Source organism: Charadrius vociferus, unplaced genomic scaffold (assembly GCF_000708025.1).
Source record: "Charadrius vociferus isolate BGI_N301 unplaced genomic scaffold, ASM70802v2 scaffold173, whole genome shotgun sequence".
Classification (NCBI taxonomy): domain Eukaryota; kingdom Metazoa; phylum Chordata; class Aves; order Charadriiformes; family Charadriidae; genus Charadrius; species Charadrius vociferus.
The window spans coordinates 7,066,608-7,092,377 of record NW_009648369.1 but is presented as its reverse complement, the minus strand read 5'-3'; the positions used below and the strand labels follow the sequence as shown (position 1 = coordinate 7,092,377).

The 25,770-nt window shown below is 36.6% G+C and overlaps 1 protein-coding gene across 1 annotated transcript in view; it reads right to left on the bottom strand.

Annotated features, from left to right (window-relative positions):
- NBAS (neuroblastoma amplified sequence) overlaps positions 1–25,770 on the bottom strand; it is a 181,109-nt gene that overhangs the window by 39,087 nt on the left and 116,252 nt on the right. The window contains exons 44-47 of the mRNA XM_009885333.1: positions 20,557–20,775; positions 20,105–20,307; positions 11,618–11,707; positions 8,508–8,703 (exon numbers count right to left, since the gene is read on the bottom strand). Coding sequence (XP_009883635.1) covers positions 8,508–8,703; positions 11,618–11,707; positions 20,105–20,307; positions 20,557–20,775 — 708 coding nt within the window. The remainder of the gene's footprint in view (positions 1–8,507; positions 8,704–11,617; positions 11,708–20,104; positions 20,308–20,556; positions 20,776–25,770) is intronic.

The window sequence follows — 25,770 nt, the reverse complement described above, 5'->3', positions numbered from 1 at the left end:
CAGGATTAACATACATGTAAAATTTAAAATGTATATTGATTAGGTGTCAGTTAATAGGTAAAAATTTGGATCTATGCAAATCATGGCTAAAACTAACATCTGTGCAACACGAGGGACGTAAAAACACATAAACCATTTTACTTGTGTGCACCAGCTACTAATCACTGTTTCATATTTCATAATATATGTATAATATAGATACTCTACATTCAGAACAGAGAAGAGTGTTGGAAGACGCAGCCTAGAAATGACAAGATTTTAATCCTTAAATATTACCTTTAACTTTAAGCTATTAAATTAGTGTCAGCCATTTCCCTCCATACCTTATGCAAGTGGCTCATCAATTTACCTTTTCTGATCATCACTACCATCAAGCACCAGTACCTGCACAAGCTTCCAATATTCAGCTGTAAGTATAACTGCTGTCTTGATAACCAAAGTCTGCGATTCTTACTAATAGAGGAAAAAATATTTTAAAAGCTGTTTTCATGTAAATGAAAACTTGTCAAAATTAATCTTTCCAAAAGCTGGTCTAGTAGGAGGTGTTCCTGCCCATGGCAGGGGGTTGGAACTACGTGATCTTTAAGGTCTCTTCCGACCCAAAGCATTCTGTGTTTCTATGAAAATGATACCCTGCAGATAGGCTAAACTGACAAAGTAGAAGACATATTTTTAGAAAGCACAACCCACAATAAACTAAGATATTTTCTTTTAGGAACAACAGGTTGTTAATCTTGGCTCCAATTTTAAATGATATTTCAGTCCTACTATTTTCAGTAAAAAAAAAAGAAAAAAGAAAGACTTAAATTTTTGATGCAAAATTCCTCCACTGTTTATCCATATTTATGACCTAGCCCAGCAGCACTTAAAGTACCAAGCGGACGGATACCACAAAATTATTTAAGCTGTAAAAATTGAAATAAATAAGTAGCTCTCTTGCAGCCATAAAAAGAATCAGAAAAAGACAGGCAGCATCATGCGACTGTCGTACCAAATGGCATTAAATAAGTACTGCAATTGGTGGTTTTCTTTTTGATTCGATATAGTGAAAGTCCTAGCAGTCACAGCCATCATAGCTGAGTCCCTATGTAATAACAGCAACAATACGGAAGAAACCTGCACTCTCTCAATCAACAAGAACTATCAGAAATTACTATGAAGAACTATTTTAAGAATACCCGAAATGGGCTTCTCAGATGATACAGAGTTTACAGATCTCTAAATAAAACTAGAGAGATAGAGAGATGGTTGATGGAATAAGGCAAGACTGGGGAAAAAAAAAAAAAAAAAACACAAAACCAAACACGGCCTCAACTGAACATCACGATTATTAAAACAAAATACTCATTTAGATATTAACAAAATAATGCCTTTATAATCTACTTATATTTTCAAAAGGCTTTTAACAACATTCCTGACTAGAAAACACTGAAGAACTTGACCTGCTAACAGGAACAAAACCAAAAAAGCACAAAGAAAAAAAAAAACAGTTTATGATAAAAGAGTAAGGTAAAAAGTAGAACTTCTCATGATTTCACAACTGCTTCTTTGCTTACACAAACTAAATTACATTTTTGGAGGACTGCAAGCATTGAACAGATAATACTGCACACAAACGAGCTAGCTTAAGTTTGTCAAGGACACTGTAGAAAGAAACCTTCAATTGACTTAAAAAAAGTCTAGGGTAAGCAAATGATCATATGATGGCAAATAAAACTTAACAATGGTAAAGCCATCACATTTTAAAATACGCTACATTAGCCTCATCAAATCAAAACAGGAACCTGAGCCTCACTGAATGAAATTTGCACTGAGTGAAATTCAGAGACCTCCAGTTTATGTACAGCTGAAGTCAAGAGAGCCATCAAGGTGTTGGGATGCATAAGCACAGACTGTTAATTTCCACAAGAACATCACACTCACTTTTCCAATTACCTCCTTTCAGGAGGTATACTGCATATCACAGTGGGCTCTGAGATAGAGGGGAGAGTAGTTACAGAGATAGAGAACACTGTGGATGAGGTTAACATGATTGGAATTGTTTACTTAGACTGAGTGAATAACAGAATAAGGAAAAAAGTGAAGTAGGGGACTTCGATTTCCTAGATTTTACTATCCTATAAAACAGAACAATAACACATACCAAAACACATGAAGAGGTAACACGGTTACTACACAGTTTCAGCATGTTTTGCACTCAATGCTGTATGGTGCACCAAGGCCAAGAATTTAGCAAGAGACACCCAAGGTTTCATCCACCAATTTCTTTACAACATAATAATAGAACACTCAGTACATCACTAATGAGCTCATAATTTTTCTGAAACCAAGATAAAAGCAGAATATGCAATGTTTAAAGCATTCTCCACTTACACTTTCATTACAAAAGACCTATTACGGAAAGTGAATTATCCCCCATGAATCCACTCCAGAGCACTCTTATCTTCCTCTGAAGCAACTGCTGCTAGCCACAGAATACCGTAGTACCCAGAGCTCATGTTTGAGACCATCATGTTCGCTCAAGCTACACTGCTTTTCTCTCCACTTTGTCTTATCCATTTTACTTGTGTAGTTAATGGAAAATATTTCATTTGCATCTTAAAGTATTTAATTAATCATACACGCTACAATTTATGTTCCCAGAAAAAATACATTTCACATGTTCTCATATGGATAAATTGCACCTTCAAGGAACGGAAATTAGTGTTTTAAAATATTAATTAAAATTTAAATTAAATTTCTTAAACTTAATTTTTTATGCATTACCAGTAGAGAAACAATGTCTCTAGAATTATAAACAACATCATAACAAATTTACTCAGAGTTGATAGGACCATAAATCTTTCTTCTAATTAAGCATTTTTCACAAATAAAAGATGGCTGAGAATTAAAGAGATACAGCTCCTTCACTTGCATTTTGCCAGATCAAGCTAAATATAGGTCATTGTTACCTGATAAATGACTTCTGCAAAATTAATTGGGAATTCTTACATCTCACCGTGCTTTCCAAATCCTTATGTTCAAATCTCTCTCCCACAAGTAGAGGCAAGGGGAACAAGGTGAAAAATCACTGGACATTGACTTATTGCCATTGGGACCTTTCCTTATGAAGTCATGTGAAGAAACATCACGTAAACAGGTATGTAGTTTTTCATATAATGGGCGGAGATGAACAAAAGAGCAATGGAGGCTTGACAGCCATCCCCAAGTTCTCAGAAAGCCATTATGCTAATGTAGACATTACTAAGGTTGCTGAGACATAAAACTTGCATATGGCATACATAAATTGCCTATATGAAGGAAGGGCAAATGTATGTGGGATGTACACAACAGAAATACAAATTAATTTGGCAATTTTTAAAGCTAAACTTTAGGGAATGTCGTGGTTTAACCCCAGGCAGCAGTTAGGACCACACAGTCACTCGCTCACTCCCCTCACCCCAACCTCAGTAGGTAAGTAGAAGAGGGAGAAAAGGAAGGGAAAGGGGGAAAAAAACCCTCATGGGTTGAGATAAAGACAGTTTAATAGAACAGTAACAGAAAAGGAGAATAACAATAATAATCGTAAAAGAATATATAAATAAAATAAAGTGATAAAACACAAATTGCTCTCACCACCTGAAGACCGGTTGCCCAGCCTGTCCCGAGCAGTGACCACAGATCTCTGCCCCCCAGCCAACCCCCCTTTATATACTGAGCATGATGTCTACCGTAGGGAATATTCCTTTGGCCAGTTTGTCCTGTCTATGCTCCCTCTCAGCTTGTATGGGAAGCTGAAAAAGTCCTTGAATAATGTAAACATTACCTGGCAACAACTAAACCAGCACGTGTTATCAGCATCATTGTCATGCCAAACCCAAAACACAGTAGCTACTAGAAAGAAAATTAACTCTAACCCAGCTGAAACCAGGGCAGGTAAAAAAAAAACAAAACAAAAAAAAAACCCACAGATAAAACAAGAAAGGCACCTAAAGTTAGAATCTTAAATTCATATTGGATATCCCTTTCAATTTTCAGAAACTCTTTGCCCTCCGCAGCTCCGTATACCACAAGATCATGAAAACAACCATCATATAACAATATGAGGGGAAAGGCTAAATGAGATTACCTTCTCTAAATGACAAAACTATTTGCATTTAAGTGGCATGCAAATAGTAATTACATTTCGCTTTTGCAGAATAATTAAACAATCCCTTTAAGACAAGGTGTGTCTTACATAAGCTTCACAATTATTAACTTCGTATCTTAAACTAACCCTTGGCTTACCTGCAGAAGCTTTGTTGGTGCAGCTGTAACCTCCTGGGGCAAAACCCTAACTCTTATGACTCGTAACTGGTCACTGAACAGAATGACTATGTACACACACACAACCTGTCAGTTGATACTTCCTATGTGTTACAGTGCTGTGAGTCACAGACTATATTTTTATATATTATATGAAAACTAATGGATTTCCCATCTTAGATGGATAAAACTACAATTTGATAGGAACACTCTAAACCACGGTTTTTTACCCCCACCCAACATTTTCTTTATATATAAAAAAGTCAGTATTTTGACCCATATTTTTCATGCACCAGTTAACTAGAAAATTACAGAACCTGAAGAGCTCAGATAAAATTCATCAAGGGGATTAAAACAACGCATGCCTCCTCCCTCCAGTAGCGTGGGATGCTACTGGAATGTGAATTAAAGACTCTTAAGCCTTTGAAAAATGAGGACCCCTGAATTTTTAATTTTGTTAACTAATCATTAGAGAACTGGAAATTGCTGTGTTTCTGACTGTTTGATAGGTAGCTGCTTCCATAAAGCACATTTTTAATTTTGTAAGAGCTGGCCTGTTTCCCAGCAGCACATTGATTTGTGGGACCACTACTTAGAGCACCTAGAGCATAATTAAATATTAAGTCCCTCCTTGATGTATGCAAAGTCTGACTAAGAGGATTAGTAGACACACTGAGGGTGGCTTTCACACATTTTCTGGTAATTGAACACTGCAATATCATTAAACTTATCTTTACTCAATAGAAATCCACATTCATCCTTTATAAAATCTGCTGTCCCTTTTGGTACCAAGGAACGGTAAAGAAAAAGAGAGATCCCCTAAAAGCATGTCAGAAAAGTCAAGCAACTAAGGACAAAACAATGTGGAAGTAAGATAATGAATAAATTTTTTTGAAATATTTACAGTTTTAAGTTCATTTCTAAAAAAGCAAACAAAAAAACCCCAAAACCCTCCAACAAATCTTTAAATGTATTCCTGTACAAGCTAAAAATAGCATTTGATCCACCCACACCCCTCTTCCCCCCCCCCTTTTTTTTTTTTCTAAATGTGATCAAGGGTTCTACTGCTTCACTGGATGAGAAAAGATGACCAAGGTAATAAAGGTGTAGTGATGTTAGAGAAATTGAAACCTACAGGTGAGGCAGAGAGACTGACATAGCAGCCTGAGCCCACGTTTGAAAGACGTAATTCCTCGTGTCTACTTTTTGACCTTGCTTCACTCAGGATTACCCAGCAACCTGATAAAACTTTTTAAAATTGTGCTTCAACATCCCCTTTTGTAGAATGGGGTTGCTTTCGAAGGTCTTTGCATCTGAAGCGTTAACCTGTGTGAGAAACTTGCTTAATTAACACTTTGCCAAAAGCTCACATACAAATCTCTCTCTGCACTTTTCAGCAGTCACGTAACTACTGTATTTTGCAGTGTTCTTGTTTCAGGAACCATAAATGATTGTGAAATGTACCTAGCAAAATTACAGAGAATATAGTTTTCAATATGCTATTTTTATTATTACCTTCCCTGTTTGTTAATTCACAAAGTAAGCAAACAATTATCAAATAAGGTCATAATTTGCTTGTTCTAATATCAACTTGTAGACTAGCATTTGATATCAGCTGACTTGAAGAAAAAACATAGTAGTGGATCACTCATTTGTTTTCTTGGGCATTTGTGAAGAACTCTGAATTTCAATGACTGGTACCTAACAGACAAACCAATATAACTTTTCTGTCTGAATCACACATTAGCTATCTAGCACAAAACATTCCATGAAAACAAAGGGTTCCCATTGATCACATTTAGCTTGAATGGACATGAAAATTAGAGTAATATTAAAATATGTTCCACAGGATTCTTATAATTGCACTCTGTAGCAGGAAACGGGGCGAAAAAAACAATTTTTATGTATGTACATATAAGCACAGATTTTACTATTGCTAAGCATGAAAACTATTTCTGAACTTAGCTAAATAATAAATAGTATATACAGATAATTTTACATTACAATATTGTACACACATTTTTATACAATTAGCTCTGAAAGGTTTGAGCTTATCTCGCACAGTACTTAAGCTTTTTACTACATGGCTTCTTGCACTAATTGGTTACTCATCAGCGAAAGAGTAGAGCACTGAAGTGATCAGCAGCACTGTGTTACAAGCAAATGTACCCCTGCTTATGGTAAGTACAAACTTCCCTCACAATAAACAGGTATGTTTTCCTGCTCGAAACAAGGAATATTCTAAAAATACACCATTTCAGGAAACAGAAATTATTAACATATTATATGGAGAGACCTAAAGAGGCTGGAAGATTGGGCCAACAAGGATCGCACGATGTTTACAGCCGTGCTGCGCTGGGGACAGCCAGGCTGGGGCAGCTCTGCTGAGAGGGCCCCGGGGGTCCTGGTGGGCCAGCAGCACATGCAATGCACTCAATTAATTCCTAAAACATCCCGAGACAAAAGCAAATGGATGAGAGTTTCATGATGTAAAGTTATATACATTTTGACTCACCAGATTATGGGAGAAAATAGAAGTGATCTTATCTTATGTATTTCTCAAACAAGCGTAATGAGTCTCGCAAGGTTTCTGACAAATATAGGTTCTTTTTCTGTCTTCTAAATGCAAGGCTAAAAGCTATTATTTATCTGTAACTTTTTTCTTAGAACATACTCTAGTTGAATCTTTTAGACTTGAAATGCTTTTGGATTGGGAAGCACGTCACAGGCAACACAAATATTGACAAAGGACTGAACTGCAGATGAAGAATCCAATCATAGACAGACACCTGAAGAGAAGCTGAGGAGTTAAGTGCTGGTATTATTTTGAACGCAAGAGAAAAAGTAATTTCTTAAAAAAAGCAAGAGATAAGCATTTTCTTTTTCTTTTCAGATTTTTATTATGATTGTTCCCTTGGATGATCTTAGCACAGCGAGTCAAAACTGAGATATTGCTTTTGTTTTATATGAATATAAAATGCTTTTGTGCATAGATATATTTTTTTTTTGAGGAACTATGAGAAATATTCTATTTTAGTTCCATAAGGTCTTGGCATGAGGAGGAAGCATTTAGAAAATGGATGAAAAGTAACTCTGCTTCTGCATAATTGTAGATGCAGCAAGTGATACTCATGATTTCAAACTAGCACAGGCTTCAAAGACAAGACTACTTCTTCCTGTTAAGTCTTTAGTATATTTTCATTGTATTTAGAAACGTAGAACCTCTAAAAATAGATATGTTTATATCAAGCACTTCAACAAAATGAGTCATTAAATAAAGCAGTTAAAATATTAATGAAAACCAACAAGAACCCTTTTGTATATATGGATTTTTTAATATTCTACTTAAACTCGAGCATTTTCACTCCTGAGAATATTCCCTAGATAATCCTTATTAGTCTCACATCAACTTTTACATATATTTAAAAAAATGAAAGTTAGGCATTTTGTCACCCTTTAATTCAGAACAAAAGTTAATCTGTTTTAGACTTAAAAACTTGAACAACAAGCACTCTGTCTCTCTTGGCTGGAAACAAATAAATAATAAGAGTAACTTCTTTCACCAATAACTTTACAGTATTTTTTTCCTGACTTCACATTGAAGAAGACTTAAAATTATCACTTGGGCAGTTAAAGGTGTGAACTGTTTTTACACTACTACTGTCTTTCAGTTGTTAGGTGCTGCCTTGTAAGAGACAATAGCAGACTAACTATGACTGAATGCATTCCCTGTCAATTAAGTCTTTCCATTTGAGAATGTCCTTAACGTTCCTACTACACATTCATGGAATAATATTTGAAGATCCCAGGAAAAAAAGAAAAAAAAAAAGGCAGTAATTCACACTGTAATTCTGACTATAATGTCACACCAAGTAGAAGATAAAGAGAGAAACTAAAGTTGACAGGAAAAATGGCTAGAAAAGAAAGAATATACAAAAACTTCAAAGTCAATGCTTGACACGGAGGAAAGTCATTAGTGTGTAATCAAGTTTGGTATTATGTACTCCTGATCCCAAACAAAAGCTGAGAAATCCATTAACTTTCCGTAACTGTGTTTTCCAAGGAATCATAATGTATTAGAAACTTGATTCAAAGGGAAGGTAGGATTAGTTACCATACCAACAGGGTGCAACGCAACCATATATTGCAAACCAGCATTTCATCACATAATCCTTGTATAAAACGAGTCTTATGATATCATTTATAGCAATCAATATTAATACCTTTGTTTCAGGCCAGCAAGCTCTGAGGACAGCTTGCGTCCTGAAGTACACAAGTAGCTTGCTATCCTCATCACTGAGATGGAAGGCTTGCTCCAGAATTTGCAATACTCTGATGCGAGGCTTCACAGCTAAAGAGTCATCACCACAGAAAGGTCTCAACCACTCCAGAAGGTCATCTGAAGAAACTACTTTCTCCCTGTAATTAAACAATACCATGTTAAACAGTCTTTGGTAATCCTAGTCAAAGTACTACATGTATTTTCAAAGCCATTAGCAAGTACATTCAATACATAACAAATACGTAACACTGGAAATGGAAGAGCTCACCTCTGTGAGGATGCAGAGAAACTAGCCCTCGTCAATCAGGTGCCTAAAGTTAAGTGGTGCAAGAACTTTTTTTGAACTTCAAATAAACATGTAATACCAGAGAAATCCATCTATACAGTTACATATTCATAGAATCATAGAATGGTTTAGGTTGGAAAGGACCTTAAAGATCATCTAGTTCCAACCACCCTGCCATAGCCAGGGACACCTCCCACTAGACCAGGTTGCTCAACGCCCTGTCCAGCCTGACCTTGAACACTTCCAGGGATGGGGCATCCACAACTTCTCTGGGCAACCTGTTCCAGTATCTCACAACCCTCAGAGTGAAAAATTTCTTCCTAGTATCTAATCTAAACCTACCCTTTTCCAGTTTGAAGCCATTATCCCTCATCCTATCACTACATGCCCTTGGAAAAAGTCGCTCTCCAGATTTCTTGTAGGCCCTGCTTCAGATACTGGAAGGCTGCTATAAGATCAACCTCAAGCCTTCTCTTCTCCAGGCTGAACAACCCCAATTCTCTCAGCCTGTCTTCATAGGAGAGGTGCTCCAGCCCTCGGATCATCTCCGTGGCCCTACTCTGGACTTGGTCCAACCGGCCCCCAGACGTAGGGTCTCATGAAAGCAGAGTAGAGGGGCAGAATCACCCTCCCTCGACCTGCTGGCCGCGCTTCTTTTGATGCAGCCCAGGATATGGTTGGATTTCTGGGCTGCGAGTACACATATTCTCCTACATACTACCTTGACTGCCAATTGTATCATAATGGTGCTGGATTTCAGCACCTGAAAATCCAAGCTTTTCATGATGTCTGACTCTGACTGATGCCTGTACTTCTATGCCATCTGACTTTATAGAAAACCAACTTGACTGCTTGCATTTTAAGTATGACGTTTTTATATCTGATGCTTATTCATATTGCCCCATATTCTCTTTCTTTCCTTAGAAGTCCCTTCTTTACGCTTCACATACACAAATTAGTTTCTCCTGAATGTAGCTCTAGCCATTTTTTTCCCACCTCACCTCTAGCCAGCTGGATTATTGTATGTTCTAGTATGATAATGATTGCAGAATGCCAATAATCCCAAGAAAGAGAAGAAGAGACTTAAAAAAAAAAAAAATATCTAAGTTTTTGAATTTTCCTGACTTGGCTAATTAAAAAATTAAAACATTTGATTCAAAAAGTGTATTATACTGAATACATTCTAACTGTGCAAAAAGCATTTAGAGTACACAGCTTACCATGGACTCACCAACTAGCTAGCAGTTCCAGACAGAATAATCTGTTCTGTCCCTCAGAGGATATCAACTAGCACGTAAACAAATCAGTAAATCCTATTCTGCTATCTTTCAGTAATATTTGAAACTAAAGCTTCTTTTTTTTTTTTTTCAAAAGGAGAAAAAAAGAAAAAAAAAGAAAAAAAAAATCAAGAACGTGGTTCCAGGTGGAGTGTGATTTATAACTAATGTTCCCTTATTTGTCTTAACAAGACAGATGGGAAAGTAATATCAGACAGAAAACAGCAATTTAACCTGTCTTGCAGCTCTGAAATAATAAACATTGACAGCTTAGGTTTTCATATTACAAGGATTTCAATTTTACTTAGGCTTTATATTGTCTGAATGATGCTGTTAGCTCAGAACTTCAGCTAAATTAGACATGCCTCTGCTGAACAGGCAGCATTCAAACTGTAAATTAAAAGTTTGGGAATTAAAAGGATCTGCTGGAGTATTTCAAGAGTTTTGTGGAGCTCACACCTGACGTTTATCTATGTTTTCCTAAAGGAAAGACTTGTATTTTTTAAATTGAATAGCTCAGGTTTATGGAAATAAATAAGAACAAGTATTTAAATGACTGTAAACAATCTTCTGTAATCACAGTGACTTTCACTCCCGCTTATTGTTTCAGCAGTTAAATGTTAATGAAGTACACAAATAAAAGAGTCCAGAAAATGAATCTCAGAATAAAACAGTACCAACTCTCCCATTCTACCTTATAATATTGCAAATAAGATTGACTGTATATTTTGACATCAACTTAATCTAATTCAGTATCCAATATTTAACTAATTTAATATCAGTGGAGAAGCCTTGACACAATAGTGTAACTGTTTCTGTTGGCTACCAGAGAGTATGGGGTTTTATTATTATCACACATAAATTCTTAGTTTGTAAGTCTGAGGAAAAAAAAAAAAAAAAATTTTTTTTCTTCCTTGTCTTTACTAGAAACGCAATGGAAAATGTCAGCGAGACATCCAGGCCATTATGTGACCTGAAATAAGGACAACCCAAAAAGAGAAGGAAAAAAAAAAAATGCGGTGAAGCATTATACAGCACTTGTGCAACTGGTTCTGTACCATACCCTACAAATGTTGCCAGACTTAGATATCTAAATTCAGATATCTGCAAGTGAGTCATTATTATTTGTAATTTATCTACTAAACTGAAAGAAAAGCAGTGAAGTACTCCTGGTAGTTATACACTCTGTGGTAGTCATAGCAGAAAAAACATTTTCTCAAATCATCATAATATGTATCTATCTAAATTTTAGGTTCAGTTACTTGCTTTCTTCCAAAGGATCAAGTAAAGCCTTCTGTCAGGGCTCAGATTTTGAACCTGATAAACGATAGTCTGTTCCACAATAAAGTCTTAGAAAATTAAGTGCAAACCCATTATATATATATATCCATGAAGAAAAATCATCCATATTCAGCATTGTACCTCAATGATTTCCTGAGAAGTATCTTCCAAAGTCTTAACCAAACAATCTATACAGTAAGCTCTTACCCTTTCTCAACGCTTGCATGCACTGCAGAAACGATGCCTTCTAGGATTCCAAGTGGATCTTTCACTGATGTAGATGAGCCACCATTTCCACTGTTAAGGGAGGACATAAAATTATCTTAAAACTGGTCCTTAATATCATACCTAGTTCTATCCACCTCTAGGAATTACAGGAATTGTTCAGTAATTATAGCAATTTCCCACTTTCACTGCTTAACTAGTACCTTTATTTTTATGCCAAAGTAATGCAAGGAGCAACAAGAAGAAAGTGGGAAAGAGAAATACTAAAATACTTACGTGAAACTTGAAAGAAAAAGAATAGTTAAAATCTAGCACTTTAACACAGATTACATGTGGATATTTTGCTGACCTAATCTCATTGTATTCAAGTTCTCATCAATATGGACTAGACACATTAAAGGTTACACATGAATGTCACTATCTTTTCAAATACCATCTTGCAGCATCACTACTGGTTTAAACCAACCTGACTGTAACCTGACTCAAAAGAATCTTATCTGCTGAATCAGCAAATTTATTTCCCCACCCCTTCTGAGATTCATTTTCAGTTGAATCAACCAGGTCAATGCTTACCAGAACCAACAAAATTGTAAAGGAGGAACACATGATCAAGAACAGCATGCGGGAAAGGAGAGGATTAAGCCACCCATCAAATGTACATGTAGGAAGAGTAAAAGGTGAATCACACTGCCCATCAGACATTCCAGTTACAGCGTTCTTCCGCAGGTAGACAAAAATTGCTAAATACTGGAAAAAAAACACTCTGGTAGGAAACAGAGCTTCACTCCTAATGCAACGGAAGTGACATTTTCTGCTAAGACTTTCAGCAAAACAACGCTGAGATGTGACTTGGTGCTGAACGAGGGAGGGATTTCACACTGTCTCTTCATAGAAACCACAATGGCAATGGTGCCTGGACTGAACTAGAAAAACAACAGCTTTGCCTATCTTAGAGTTTGTCCATGCTGCACCGAAGAAAAGAAGGGCAAATAGTTCCAAAGGTATTTTACTAAACCTAGAGATAAAGTGTACTTTCTCTACAGCTCATCAGCGTATCAAAGCTCTTCTGCTACTAAAAGCAGCAGCCTCTCCCTGTATGATCTCTTAATAAAAATGAATATATGTCCAGACTATCCTGACTGTTCTGTCTAAAGCCAAAATACGCTGCATAGCTGATTGTAATGTGTAAAAATAACTGCAATATTTCTCAAATTTTTTTGTCAAGAATTATGAAAGTGTTTATAATTTTGTCACTTACTACTTCAGCAAGATAAATCTATTGCCTTAAAAATGATTATACTATATGGCACAGAGACCTGAAGTTTTATAACCTCTAATGTCTTCCTGCATTCAAAGCTTTCTTTTTTTCTATTTTTATTTTTGTCTTAATAGGTGACCAGCACTTCAGTGAATCACACTAGATTTAAAATTGACATGTGACTCCATTCAGAGCAGACGCAAGATAATTTGTTGTATGACAAAACCTTGGTTTACTTTAGGCATTTTCTATTGCTATACTGCACTCAAAAGTTCGAAGTAGGAGTAGAAAGCTCATAACACCACCCTTTTCCTCAAGAAATGTTACATATGACTATGACAGAAATGTGATTGTTAATACCAATACCACCACATGGCATCTAAAAAATTTTAGAAAAGTGGAGTTTACATCTAGATATTTTTCTAACCTCTTCAGAATAACTGGTAACAATCAAATTATAATTTTTATAATTTATGGTACAGAACTATCCACAATTTCAGATCCCCAAAGACAGCTAATGTCAGTTCAAAAGATAAAATCTATTTAAAAAACAAACAAACCCAAAACACTAAAAACCCACACCAAAAATTTCAATCTCCGGGGGGGGGGTTGGGGGGGGGGAGGAGTATATTTTTCACAGAAAAGGAGAAACAACAGAACTGAAAGTTCTATTAAAAGAAAAAAAAAATCCTCATTTAGATTACACCAATACTGCAGAAGTGTGGAAACAGTAAAAAGAACAGCAGTATTAAAGTAATCTTTTTACAGAAAGTACATGTGTTAGGAGATGGTTTCAAGCTTGTTTCAAAATGAAAAAAAAAAAAGCTAAGAAACCCTAAGATATATTCCATTTCATTATTCTATTTACAGGCCAGATTTAGATTTTCCTGTATTACTATGCTTTTTGTGTTTGGTTTTTTTTTTTTTTTTAATTAAGTTTGTAATAAAAAGACAACAAAGAGCATTAACGTGGCATATCTAAAGAAAACTAGAAGCAGCTTTCACTCTAAGAATAGAATGATTACTGTCTGAAATAGAAAAGAATAGGACATGGACTACAGAAATTGAGATCTTACTAGCTGTACTTGCCCTAAATTATCTTTAGTGCACGTAACCAACTTCGATATCAAAGGAGAATGACCAGCAAACCTTACATGTTGGGTATGCCCAATTTTGGACATTGGTTCTGAACAGTCCTACCACTTGCTTTCCAGAAGTCCTTCATCTTTCTAATTAGAAATGAAAGTCTTTAGTTCCTATTGCAACCAGGCTCTGAGCATCTCAAAAAACGGGGGTCAAAAGAAACATATACCAAAAAGTTAATGGGCATTTCTGAAAACAGAACCCCCTGTCTCAGTCAATACACCCGCGAAGCCTGTTCTCAAGTACAGTAGATGCATGGACATTTACTGAAAGCGTCGAGTTCGTCATACACGGACAGGTACAATTCCACTAAGCAGGAGAAAAGGAGAAGCTAAACAGTAAGTCACAGTTATCTAGAATGAGAAAATACTTTAAAAAAAAACACTAGAATGACCGAAACCTAGCATTTTTTTAAGCTTAATATTGTCTTTACTGCCTAATGGTTAGAGAAACTAAAAAGAGATTACAGCTCATGAGACAAATAATCGTGTCAAGTTTCCACAGATTGTTGCCTTGTTCTTTTCTTAATAATTAATGATTAAAAATAAGCAGCTACTAAAAGAAACAAATATAATTAATGAAGGATTAGTCTTCCACACAGATTATATGCTATTTTATGCATGTTTTAAACAACAGAACAGGATTCAGTGTTCACCTCAAAACTCGTAGGTACGAGCCTGGTGTAATTACACTGATAAAGGCTTATTTTGATTTCAATTCAGGTTCAGAAAAAGTGATGCATATTTAATCAAGTTCCTCAAACCCAATAAAGTACAAAGAATGCTTGAAAGGAGAATAAATTAACTTCCTCTAAATCTTTTAACCTAATTATGGTATTCATTAAAAATACTTGATATCGTCTCATTTCTCCAGATTTATTTTCCTCTTTCTGTTTGAGCTTCCTCTAAATATCAGGAAAATAAGAAAATAATACATTGTTGGCTTGATCCTGCAAAACTGGGGAAAATAAGTCATAATGTCAAACCACAATTTCCATCAGAAATACGATGAAGTTATGATACCCAAGTCACAAAATTGCTCTGTGAGACCCCTGCTCAAGTGAGACAAGCTAGTAAAAAATCTGGGATTTTTTTCCTTCTAAGTTAACTACTTAGTCTAATAAAGTTGGCTTTACCTTCTTCACAAAACACGGGCATTTATTCAAGAACTCAAAGTTTCACCAAACCCTTCCTGTTCATTGCCTGGTGAATACTTCCAAAATTTCATGAAATGCTACATCCATCTGGACTCAAGTTCACTGTTATAATCTTATAACTGCTACTTTGAGGTTAATTGTCAAAGAAGGAATTTTCCAATATGATCTCTTTCAAAACTACTGTATAAAATAACCACACTGTCTAACATAACAAAGTTCCAGTAAATAAACCTGAAGAATTTTTCCTTGAAATGTTACATTTATTGAGTTGTAGTTTATCATTCCAGGTACACAGGCAAGACTACTTCTTTACTTGTAGTTTTTGTCCAGTAACCCTGAAATGCAAGTATTGCACAAAATGTGGTTAATGTTTTAATTTGTGTTACGGTCTAGATTGAAAGCTATGCTCAGAAGCATAGAGATGCATCCAATTTTATTCACAGCAACAACATTAATACCAACAGGCTTAAGAGATGCCAAACAACACCTTTCTTTTAATTGCTCCCTATTTTAGAGCAATGCTACTTTAGAATATTAACCTCTTACAGAATTCCGTAATAGGGAGGATATTATTTCAAGTATTTTCTCTTTTATTTTATGCTAGAATTTTCACTTCATGCTCTTTATCAACATAGTAGATGAACATTCCATAGATCGCTATCTGTTCATTTATCATCAATGTTATGAAATTATCTTCCCCTTCCTCCCAAAGAAGAGGGGTGGGGGGATAGGAACATTTCTACTGATCACATTAGGTCACATCACACACCAAATGAGTGAATTTCTGAGTTTACCTGAAGCTTCCAACTAATTCTCCTATCTTTGCCACTACTATTTTCTCTACCGGAGAGACAGTCATTCCCTTCTTTACTGGAAAGTGCTGCATAGGAGTTATCGGTCATGGTCTCTGCCCCAGAACTTTAAATCAACTTGCAGACACTCCAGCCTTGCAATGCATATAAAGAACAAAATAATTCATTTCACAGAAAATTGTTGATAAGAAGCAGAGTAGAAAAGAGAATTTTGATAGGTTTTTCATACTCTGCATATTAACGAGACTCATTACAGTTGAAATAACTGGACTTTGTGAGTTGAGCTTTATATCCAGAAGCATCAAGCTGCTGTCTTCCAGTCAGAACCAGCAGGACAGTGATTAGCCTGCCTAAAGCCAAATAATTCTTCATCAAATGGACAAACCCAGACAAGAAAGATACTATTACTTATGTTGCTGCGCAAAAGCTCTACCATCATTGAGGATGCTATGAACATTCTTAAACTGAGTGACAGGAGAAATCAATTTTCTGCCAAAGAGGACTGCAGGCGCTTTGACAGGCAGCCTTCTCTTCATCTGTGGCACTTCAATCTGCTGTAATGTCCACATTACACAGACTGAAGAAAAGGTAGAGCCATAGATTATTTTCCATGCTAGACTTGTTTCTCTTTTTCTGGTATATGCATTCAGATTGTCCTACCCAAACAATTTGCCCACATAAAATGCAGAAGAACAAGACCAATTCTCAAAGTTTTATCTGTCTAATCTGGTCTTAGAAGTGATAAACAGTGTCTAGCAATCATCTAACAGCAGGATACTCTTTTGTACTTGCTGAATGCGTCTCTTTGGAACAGAAATATTTCAGAAGAGTTTTGTATGAATAGTTAAATGAGAAGTATCTGCTCATTTATCATGGATGATATAAAATTATCTTCCCCTCCTCACCCCAAAAAAGCGGGTGGGAAGAAAATATTTATACTGAGACCACTGGGTTACAGATACAGTGGTATTTCCTTTGGAATATTCAGTACCTCAAAGACCCAGACAGGAAGAGGTAACAGGTAGCGCTCAGCAACATTAAATCCAAGAAACCTTCCTCAAATAATAATAAAATAAAAAAAAATCCCTGATGAATTAATTTCACCTGACTGCAGAAAAAAAGCTGAAGTGAATATGTTTATGCTGCTCTGAAGGTGAAAGAGACATCACGGAGAAGAGAGAGACTTCATGGACAGAAGGTTTCTTAAGAGCTAATTAATATTCTGTCAACAGTGATGGCAAAAGACAAAAAGTCTTGGGCTCTCTTCATCCTGGAAACACAAATACTGGCAGGAATATAGATCTAAAATCCCAGAACTTCATTCTCTGCTTGCTGCCTTAAGTATTTCACATCTCAGCTCCGGTCCAACAACAACGGAGACTGAGTGTGCCGCTTGGTTACGTTGTTCTGACAGAACATCAGGACAGGCATACAGATTCCATTGCACTAAGTTACGGGTCAGAACGCCACTAATTCCTTGGTAGGAAAGGGGACAGGATGTTTTTATCTGGCTATAAAAATTAGTGGACTTCCATGTATTCTAAACCTTGTTAAAGAACAGCAGCACCTTCACGGATACATTCAATCCCAACAAATCATTTTCAATGTACGTTTGATTCATGCGTTGTCATTTGAGCCCTCAAACCACATCCTCTATCAATTCACTATCTTAATAAATACCCTCATTTTCACTGTGGCAGCAAAAAGGTCAAACCTCAAAGGACACTGTAAAGTTTCACATTACATGCCAAAGGAATTTTACAATCACCATGGCTACAAAAGCACACAAATCTCTTACCAAATCTTAACTGGAGGTGTTATGAATGGCAAGCTGATCTAAAACTGAGCATTAACATGACCAAGGAAAAACACCGTATTTCAGTGAAAGGCTTGTCAAAGAGCATGCTTGGCTTTCTCTCACCTGTGTCCATGTCCTTACAACAGGATCAAAGAATCATAGAATAGCTTGGTTTGAAAGGGACCCTGGAAGGTCGTCTAGTCCAACCCCCGCCCCTGCAATGAGCAGGGACATCTTCCACTCAAATCAGGTTGCTCAGAGCCCCGTCCAACCTGACCTGGAATGTTTCCAGGGATGGGGCATCTACCACCTCTCTGGGCAACCTGTTCTACTGTTTCACCACCCTCGTAAAACGTGTCCCTTCTATCTAGTCTAAATCTTCCCTCTTTTAAAGCCATTACCCCTTATCCTATCGCTTCAGACCCTGCTAAAATGTTTGTCCCCATCTTTCCTGTAGGCCCTCTTGAAGTACTGGAAGGCTGCTGTAAGATCTCCCCGGAGCCTTCTCTTCTCCAGGCTGAACAATCCCAACTCTCTCAGCCTGTCCTCATAGGAGAGGTGTTCCAGTGCTCTGATCATTTTTGTGGCCTCCTCTGGACCCGCTCCAACAGACCATGTCTTTCCTGTGCTGAGGGCTTCAGAGATGGACGCAGTCTGTAAACATGTCCATAACCAGGTATTTGTAACAGTTCTATGTTGCCAGAGATGACTCCATTCTCTGAAATGCCAGGCAAACTAAAACAGTTTCATCCTCAAACCTGTGAATGAAACCATCTCCCTTCTAGGCTAGAAGAAATGAAATACAGAGGCCGCAGCTAACCAAAAAGACAGGACTTCAATGCAGGACTCTTCAGTCCTTCCATGCCCAAGTCGTGACTAGCAGTGAAGAAACACACCACTACTACATTAGTTGTATACTGTTTCTCAGAAGTGTTAGAACTATGCCTTGGAAGCAAGACTATATTCAAACAATATATTCAACTAAAAGATCATCACATTGAACTTAACACAAACTTTAAACTCACTGGTAACAAGATTAAGATCGTCAGCATCAACTGTATTTCATGTTCCTTTGTATCATCCATGTCTCATCCAGATCTCAACAGAGTAACTTGGGGACGTGCATGTATAAACTGTGTGGAATCTAGTTATTCTGCATTTTCTGTTCTCCTACCCTATTTCTCTGTAATTTTAAAATAAGGGATGACTCAGTTTGCTGGCATTGCATGAAAAGGTTAGTTATTTGTTTTTTGTAATGCCATGGAAAAGACAATTGCTGAGGTTTGGAGCTGTGAAGCCCAGAAAAAGCAGCCGTGCTTCTGGTACAATGCATGGGATTGCTCATAGTACGATGGCACTAGTAACAGGAAGAAACAGTAACAATGAGAACATTGAAGGGGTTGTTTTGCTCAACTCTCTTCTCCACATTAGAAATCTGTTTCTCTCCAAGAAGTTAGCGGGTTGGATTTTTTTTTAGGTATCATTGTTGCTTTCAAGTGTTGTAGAAAACATTAAACAGCACTCACACCTGCTGTTTAATTTGGGGGTACAGTGTGACACAAAGGGAGATGGAAGAAGAACAAAGACTCTAAGAAGCATTCTTTATGAGAGCAAAGAACAAAAATTTATAGCCTATATTTTTGTGACAGACATTTTTCAAAACCTTGCAAATAAAAAAAAATATTAAAAAAAAAAACAAAACAGCTCCCAGAAATATCCCATGAAGTTATTCCAAAGATGGAAATTATACTTATTCCCACAGGATTAGCTGTTGTGGCAACAGCTGTTGCTTGGCCTCTGCTGCACAAATACGTGCATGAGCTCTTTTTGCACCCACCATTTCCAACAAACATGTCTTTTGACTTGACTTAAGAGGGAGGATTTTTGTGCCATTGTAATTTTGGCAAAAAATTCACAAGTGCAAACATGCATAGTGGAACAACATAGTAAAGCCACAGTTTTTAACTTAAAAGCTCCCTCCAGTGAATAGAATGAGTTCAGTGGCTTGTTTTGTTCAGACCGCTCAGGCTTCTGAAAAAATCAGAAAACTATAACTGTCTTATCTGAATATGAAATTATAGGTAAACAGGAGAATAAACAATCCAGGAACTCATTTCCTGTTACTGACCAATTTTCTGCAAGATCCAGACATTCAAAGCAAACAAGTACTCACTACAAAAAAAAAACCCAAACCAAATAAACAAACAAACAAAAAATTTTCACATCAAACCAACCAACAAAAAAAAAAAGCCCCAAAACCCAGAAGAAAGGGTTTTGGGGTTAATTGTGGCAGTGTACTTACCTTAGCGTACATACAATTTTTTTAATAGCACATTGGACAATATCCTTAGGAGAAAGACAAAGATCTCCCACAGCCACTTGCAACAACTGTTGTATCATGTCCAGGGGTTGACCATCTATACACATAGCCACTGCTTGGTCATGGATTTTTTCTTTTTCTGACCTTGACAAATCATATAAATAACCATACTTCTGTAGTGTATCCTGTGAACAGATAATTTTTGAACATGAATCACCACACTCTATTTACAGGGATGTATCATTCAGAGTCCTTCCGTCTACCAAGATTTAGTATCTACTACGGAAAAGAAAAGATTGATGGAATTGAATTTTCATAGACCAGATCAACAAAAACAAAGCTACAACACATTAATAAAATATGACAGAAGATTGATGACCATCACTGCTAGTTATGGCAACACTCAAAACAAGCACCTGATCAGTAATCATTACCTGTTCACTGTTTTTCAAGTAAGTGATAAAACTATCAGTGAGTGTTTCCAGATGAGCAAGAGATTGCTGCAAATGATTCAGAGTCTCTTCATAAGCAACAGATGGGTTTTCAGCATCTTCCATGTCATTCCCAGAAGTTTTTTTTCTTGATTTCTCAGAAAGATGTTTTACTGCTTTAATAGCCTTCTTTGTCACATCTATCCTGGCTTCAACTGGCAGCTGAAAAAGATTACTCGATATTTAATCATTCATCATCTGTACACTAAAATTTTTATTACAGCAGTGCCTAGAGGTTAAGTGGCTTCACTGTTGTACAGCACACCATAAAACTAAATGAAGTATTTCATGAAAAGCAATCTTATTTCCTAATAGTAATTTATTTTAAAAAGATCAGTATTCCATTACTTTGTGTAGTCCTTTCTTTCTTGATGTTTAATCTGGCTCATAATAAACCATATGCAACTTATTTTCCCTAATAATATTATTTTTGTAGACTGCCACCTTATAGTCTTTGTTTTTTAATTCTGCATTGAGAGATGCCTGGGGATCATTTTACAAGATTAACTGAAAATCCTAAAAGCTGAAAATTAACTTAAGGTTACTTTTATTAGGCTTAGATCACTGTTTAAAACATATCCCTAAGACTACAATAGTAAGCAAAAAACAGTAGGAGGTCTACAACTTTAAAATCAACCTATCTAAAGCACAAATTACACTAACACCAGGTTACTATTTGAAAGACCTGTACAACTAGATGCACCTAGCCATTAAACTGAAACAAGGAAATCTGGGTTGTTGTGGTGGGGTTTTTTCCATTAAATTTCTAAATATAGTCATATACAAGGAAATCTGGGTTGTTGTGGTGGGTTTTTTTTCCATTAAATTTCTAAATATAGAGTCATACGTACACTGAATGAGGTTTCCCCCCTATTCCCCTATCTGGCCTGAAAGAGTCATTCCAGTGCATCAGAATGGACTTTAGGACTTTAGAGCGCAGCTTGGGCAATGACCACAGATTCCAAAGCTTCCAGAAACCAAGAGTACTTTGGAAAGGGATACAGATGGAAATACTCTATGTAGACAGTACTCGCAGCAAACTGTTGTGCTTTTAAGTCAGGAAAAACACAGCTTCATCCCTAAATCCAAAACAAAGTCTGAAATATGATTTTAAAACTTCATGTATAATTTTTTTAGTTTATAACATCAAGTACAGTTTTAAGGACGCTTGCAATATACTTTCCAATGGGTGGGCGTCTCCTCTGCCTAAACTCCCAGCTTAGGTACTTTTAACATCAGGTGTTTTAGTTACTGGAATATTGGACAAAGACATACAAACAACTTTAATTTTCAAGTTGAAATACACAAGAAACAGAAAACCACACTTAAATCTGTATGATGCACTGAATAGGAAAGAGGTTGAAATACCACAGAAAGAAGAAAATTAAACTGCTACAGCTTTTTTCACAGAAAGTCAAATTGATGTTTACATCATGAATTAAACTATGTACTTGTAAAGACACAGAAAGCTTGACAGGATTAGTTAACAAAGTTTTACAGCTTATATATTTAAATTATTCCCCCCCACTAAAAACATAGAGTGAAAAGTGTAGGGATTACTCCTGCCTTTGCCTTCTGTGACTTGGTAGGTGTGGCTAGAGGTGAAAACTTTCACTTGCTGGTGAAAACTGAGGCAAAAAAGTCATTGAGTACCTTAGCCTTCTCCACATTCCAGGTAACCACATCTTCCGTTTCCTTCTGAAGAGGGACCATGTTTTCCCTAGTCCTCCTTTTATCACTGACATACCTGTAGAAGCTTTTCTTGATGCCCCTGGCACCCCTGGCCAGATTTAACTATTTCTTGGCTTTAGCCTTCCCAACCTAATCCCTGCTTGAACAATTTCTCTGTATTCCTCCCTGGCCACCTGTCCTTGCTTGTCTCAACATCAGATTTTATTATAAGCAGGGGAAAGGTGATACTCTTCATACCACATTACAATTTAATGGTTACATATTGATTTATATCTCGATTTTGTAAACTTAATAAAAGATGAAAACAGCTACATATTTCATTTTTCACCCTTCTACTGTACATTCTAATGTTCAAAATGCAATTAAGAGAGGCAAAAGGAAAACAATTTAAGTATTCCATCTAACTGTTACATCCTAGAGAACAGTGTGAATATACTGCTAGTTTAGAAGTCATGATGCCATAAGCATATACAGAATAGAACATTAAAAAAGAGAATACAGGTACTTCCAAAGACTATTTAAATTTTGCATTCATATTTGCATAGTGCCAAAACACAACACTACCAACATGAATGGCTATCCTCCGTACTTCCAGTCAGCTTCAGTAATGAGATTTCGTATAATACCCATGACAAAAAAAAAAAAAAAAAAGGTAGCTCAGTTCAATCCTTGTTTGCATGTGAAGAGAAGTTTTCTTTTCAAAAAGCTTTTGCAGTTTTAAAAGATTTTTAATTCTATAGGCTATAATGTATAATGAAAAACCCTAAAAATCTGTTTTCTTTTATTTTCAAACCAAGGAACATCACACACTACTTCGGCTCAACAGATTTCACTCCTCAAGGTAAAAACTCATCTCGGAAGCCAATTTCCTTCAGAATGCATAAGTATTTCTTAATAAATTACTGTACAAGTAGCATTCACTTGCACACAAAGACATTGACCCTGCCACATATATTGTCAGTGCCAGCATGCAACTTTGAGATGATGTAAACAGCTTCCCTCCTGTTAATGCCCCAGGAACCTGGGATCCCAGAAACACTGAAACACAGAATGGTTGAGGTTGGAAGGGACCTCTGGAGAGCATATGGTCAGAACTCCCTGCTCAAGCAGGGCCACCTAGACCCAGTTGCCTTGGACCACATCCAGATGGATTTTTAATAACTCCAACGTAGGAGACTCCGCTACTTCTCTGCTCAACCCGTGCCAGTGACTGGTCACCCTCTTAATGAAAAATGTTTCCTGATGCTCAGAGAGAACAGTTGGGTCCAGACCCCATCTCTACAGCTAAATGCTAGCTTTATATACTCCACCAACCAAATGTCACGTAGCTACAACCCAACCAGATATACTAGAATGGAAAGCCAATTATATTAGTTTATTCAGAAGTAGGTTAAACAGTTATGGAACAACAAAAGCTGGTTCCCAATTCCTAGGGGGGGGCAGAGAAAAACAAGAGCAAAAGCAAGAAAACTTGTGGATCAAGATAAAGATAGTTTAATACATGAAAGGGAGGGAGGAGGGGGAGTGAACAAACCAAAAATAAGTGATGCAAAGGCAATCACTCATCATCTCTGATGACACCCTCCAACCCCGTTTGTTACTGCTGAGCATGACATTACATGGCACAGAACGCCCCCTCTGGCCAGCCCAGGACAGCTGTCCCAGCTGTGTCCCCTCCCCACTTTTTGCCTACCTGCAGCATACTCAGGGCTGCCATGTTGAGAAAAAGAGAAAGCCTTGATGCTGTGCAAGCAGTGTTCAGCAATAGCCAAAACACTGGTGGCATTAGCCATCAACACTGTTTTAGTCACAAATGCAAAGCACAGCCCCAGAGGGGCTGTTATGAAGAAAGATAACTCCATCCCTACCAGACCCAGTACAGTTTATCTAGAGATCAATTTAAAAGTTCTAATGAATGTAAGGAACTTGTTAAAGAAAAGATATTATTCATGAAATTTCATATTATGCAGTCTTGAAGCAGATGTAATTAAAATAACTATATTAATGGCAAGGCACAAGAAGGTATCTAAAAATGTACTGATATCAGAGAAAGAGGTACTGTCAATACCCATGAAGAAAACAAGGTCAGACAAGACAAACCAACTGAACTGGAACACAGTGATAATTCAAAAGGTAACATCTGAATGCAGTCATGCTATGTAAGAACACTATTAACACATTTCTTGTATATCTTCAGGCAATGTCATGCCCTGTCTTTTCCTTAGCATTTTATACAATGTTAAGAATTCAATCAGCCAGACAAAAGATACTGAACATTACTTGGAGATTATTTTTTTTTTAAACTCAGCTTTTTATACAATCATTAAAAATGGCATTTAAAGTCACTAAAATTGAAAGAGAAAATTATGCAGGTTAATATCCAGTTATAACAGGTTCCCATTCCTCACTCCTTTGGTGTGAGGTCAAAATGCGGACATTGTGTTCCTGCTTAAGCAGGAACACAAAGTAATCCAAAAAACATTACTGACTCAGAGAAAATAAGAGTCAACTTTTCAATTAAAAATATTAAGTTGCAAGCAAAGTTTGTTCTTTGCATCAGAACTTGTAAAAGAAGTTATACAGGATGGAACAGTAAACAAAAAATATCATCAGCCACAGTTTGAATTAACGTGGTTTAGCCTGTGAGGAAGAGCCTGTGTAAGGAAAATTTCAACTTCTCTTTCTCTATAGAAGACCTAGCTGATGATACCACTGCTTTTTATTCTACTCTCACTGTTTAAAGCTGTAGTCTTTTCTTCCTAATCAACATATTGCGCCCATCCCCATTTGCAGCATGTCCTCAATAATGAAAACACAGCGATTAAAAAAGAAATTGCTTTCAGTTGTGGTTTTGTTTTTTTGGTTTCATTGTGTTGGGCTTTTTTGTTTTCAGAGTACTGTTAATCAACAAACATCAGGGCAATGACCTATGAGGTCTGAAACAGATGGTTCTTTGAAGACATAATCGACTATCTAGCACAATGAACAAAATGCTGGCAACAAAGGAAAAAAAAAATCCCCAAATTACCTAAAATGCTTCACACGGATCACAAAGGGGAATAAATGGGTAATCATCAAGATAAAAAAAAGTTGATATGATCATTACTATAATTAAGAACCTATGAAGTCAGCATTATTTAAAAGCAAACAGAGCTGCTGAAAGATAAGATGACAGACTCAAAATGCATGTAAAAATATAAGCAGTAGTTCCACTGAATATTTGGGTAACTCCCTTTTAGGAAGAAATCTGTTCCATACATGCAAACAGCCTACGCTTACCAAGCCGGAAGTGGACTGAATTAATATTTAGTCATAAAACCTTTAACAGTTATTCAGAATTAAAAGCATTTCTGAGTAGAAGTGCCACAAGCAGGAACCCTTTCCCTGCTTGCAGCAGTGAGCTGCTGTGGTCAAAGGGTCAATACTTCAGTCCCTCAATGTGTGAGGAGGGTACTCATGAAGGGT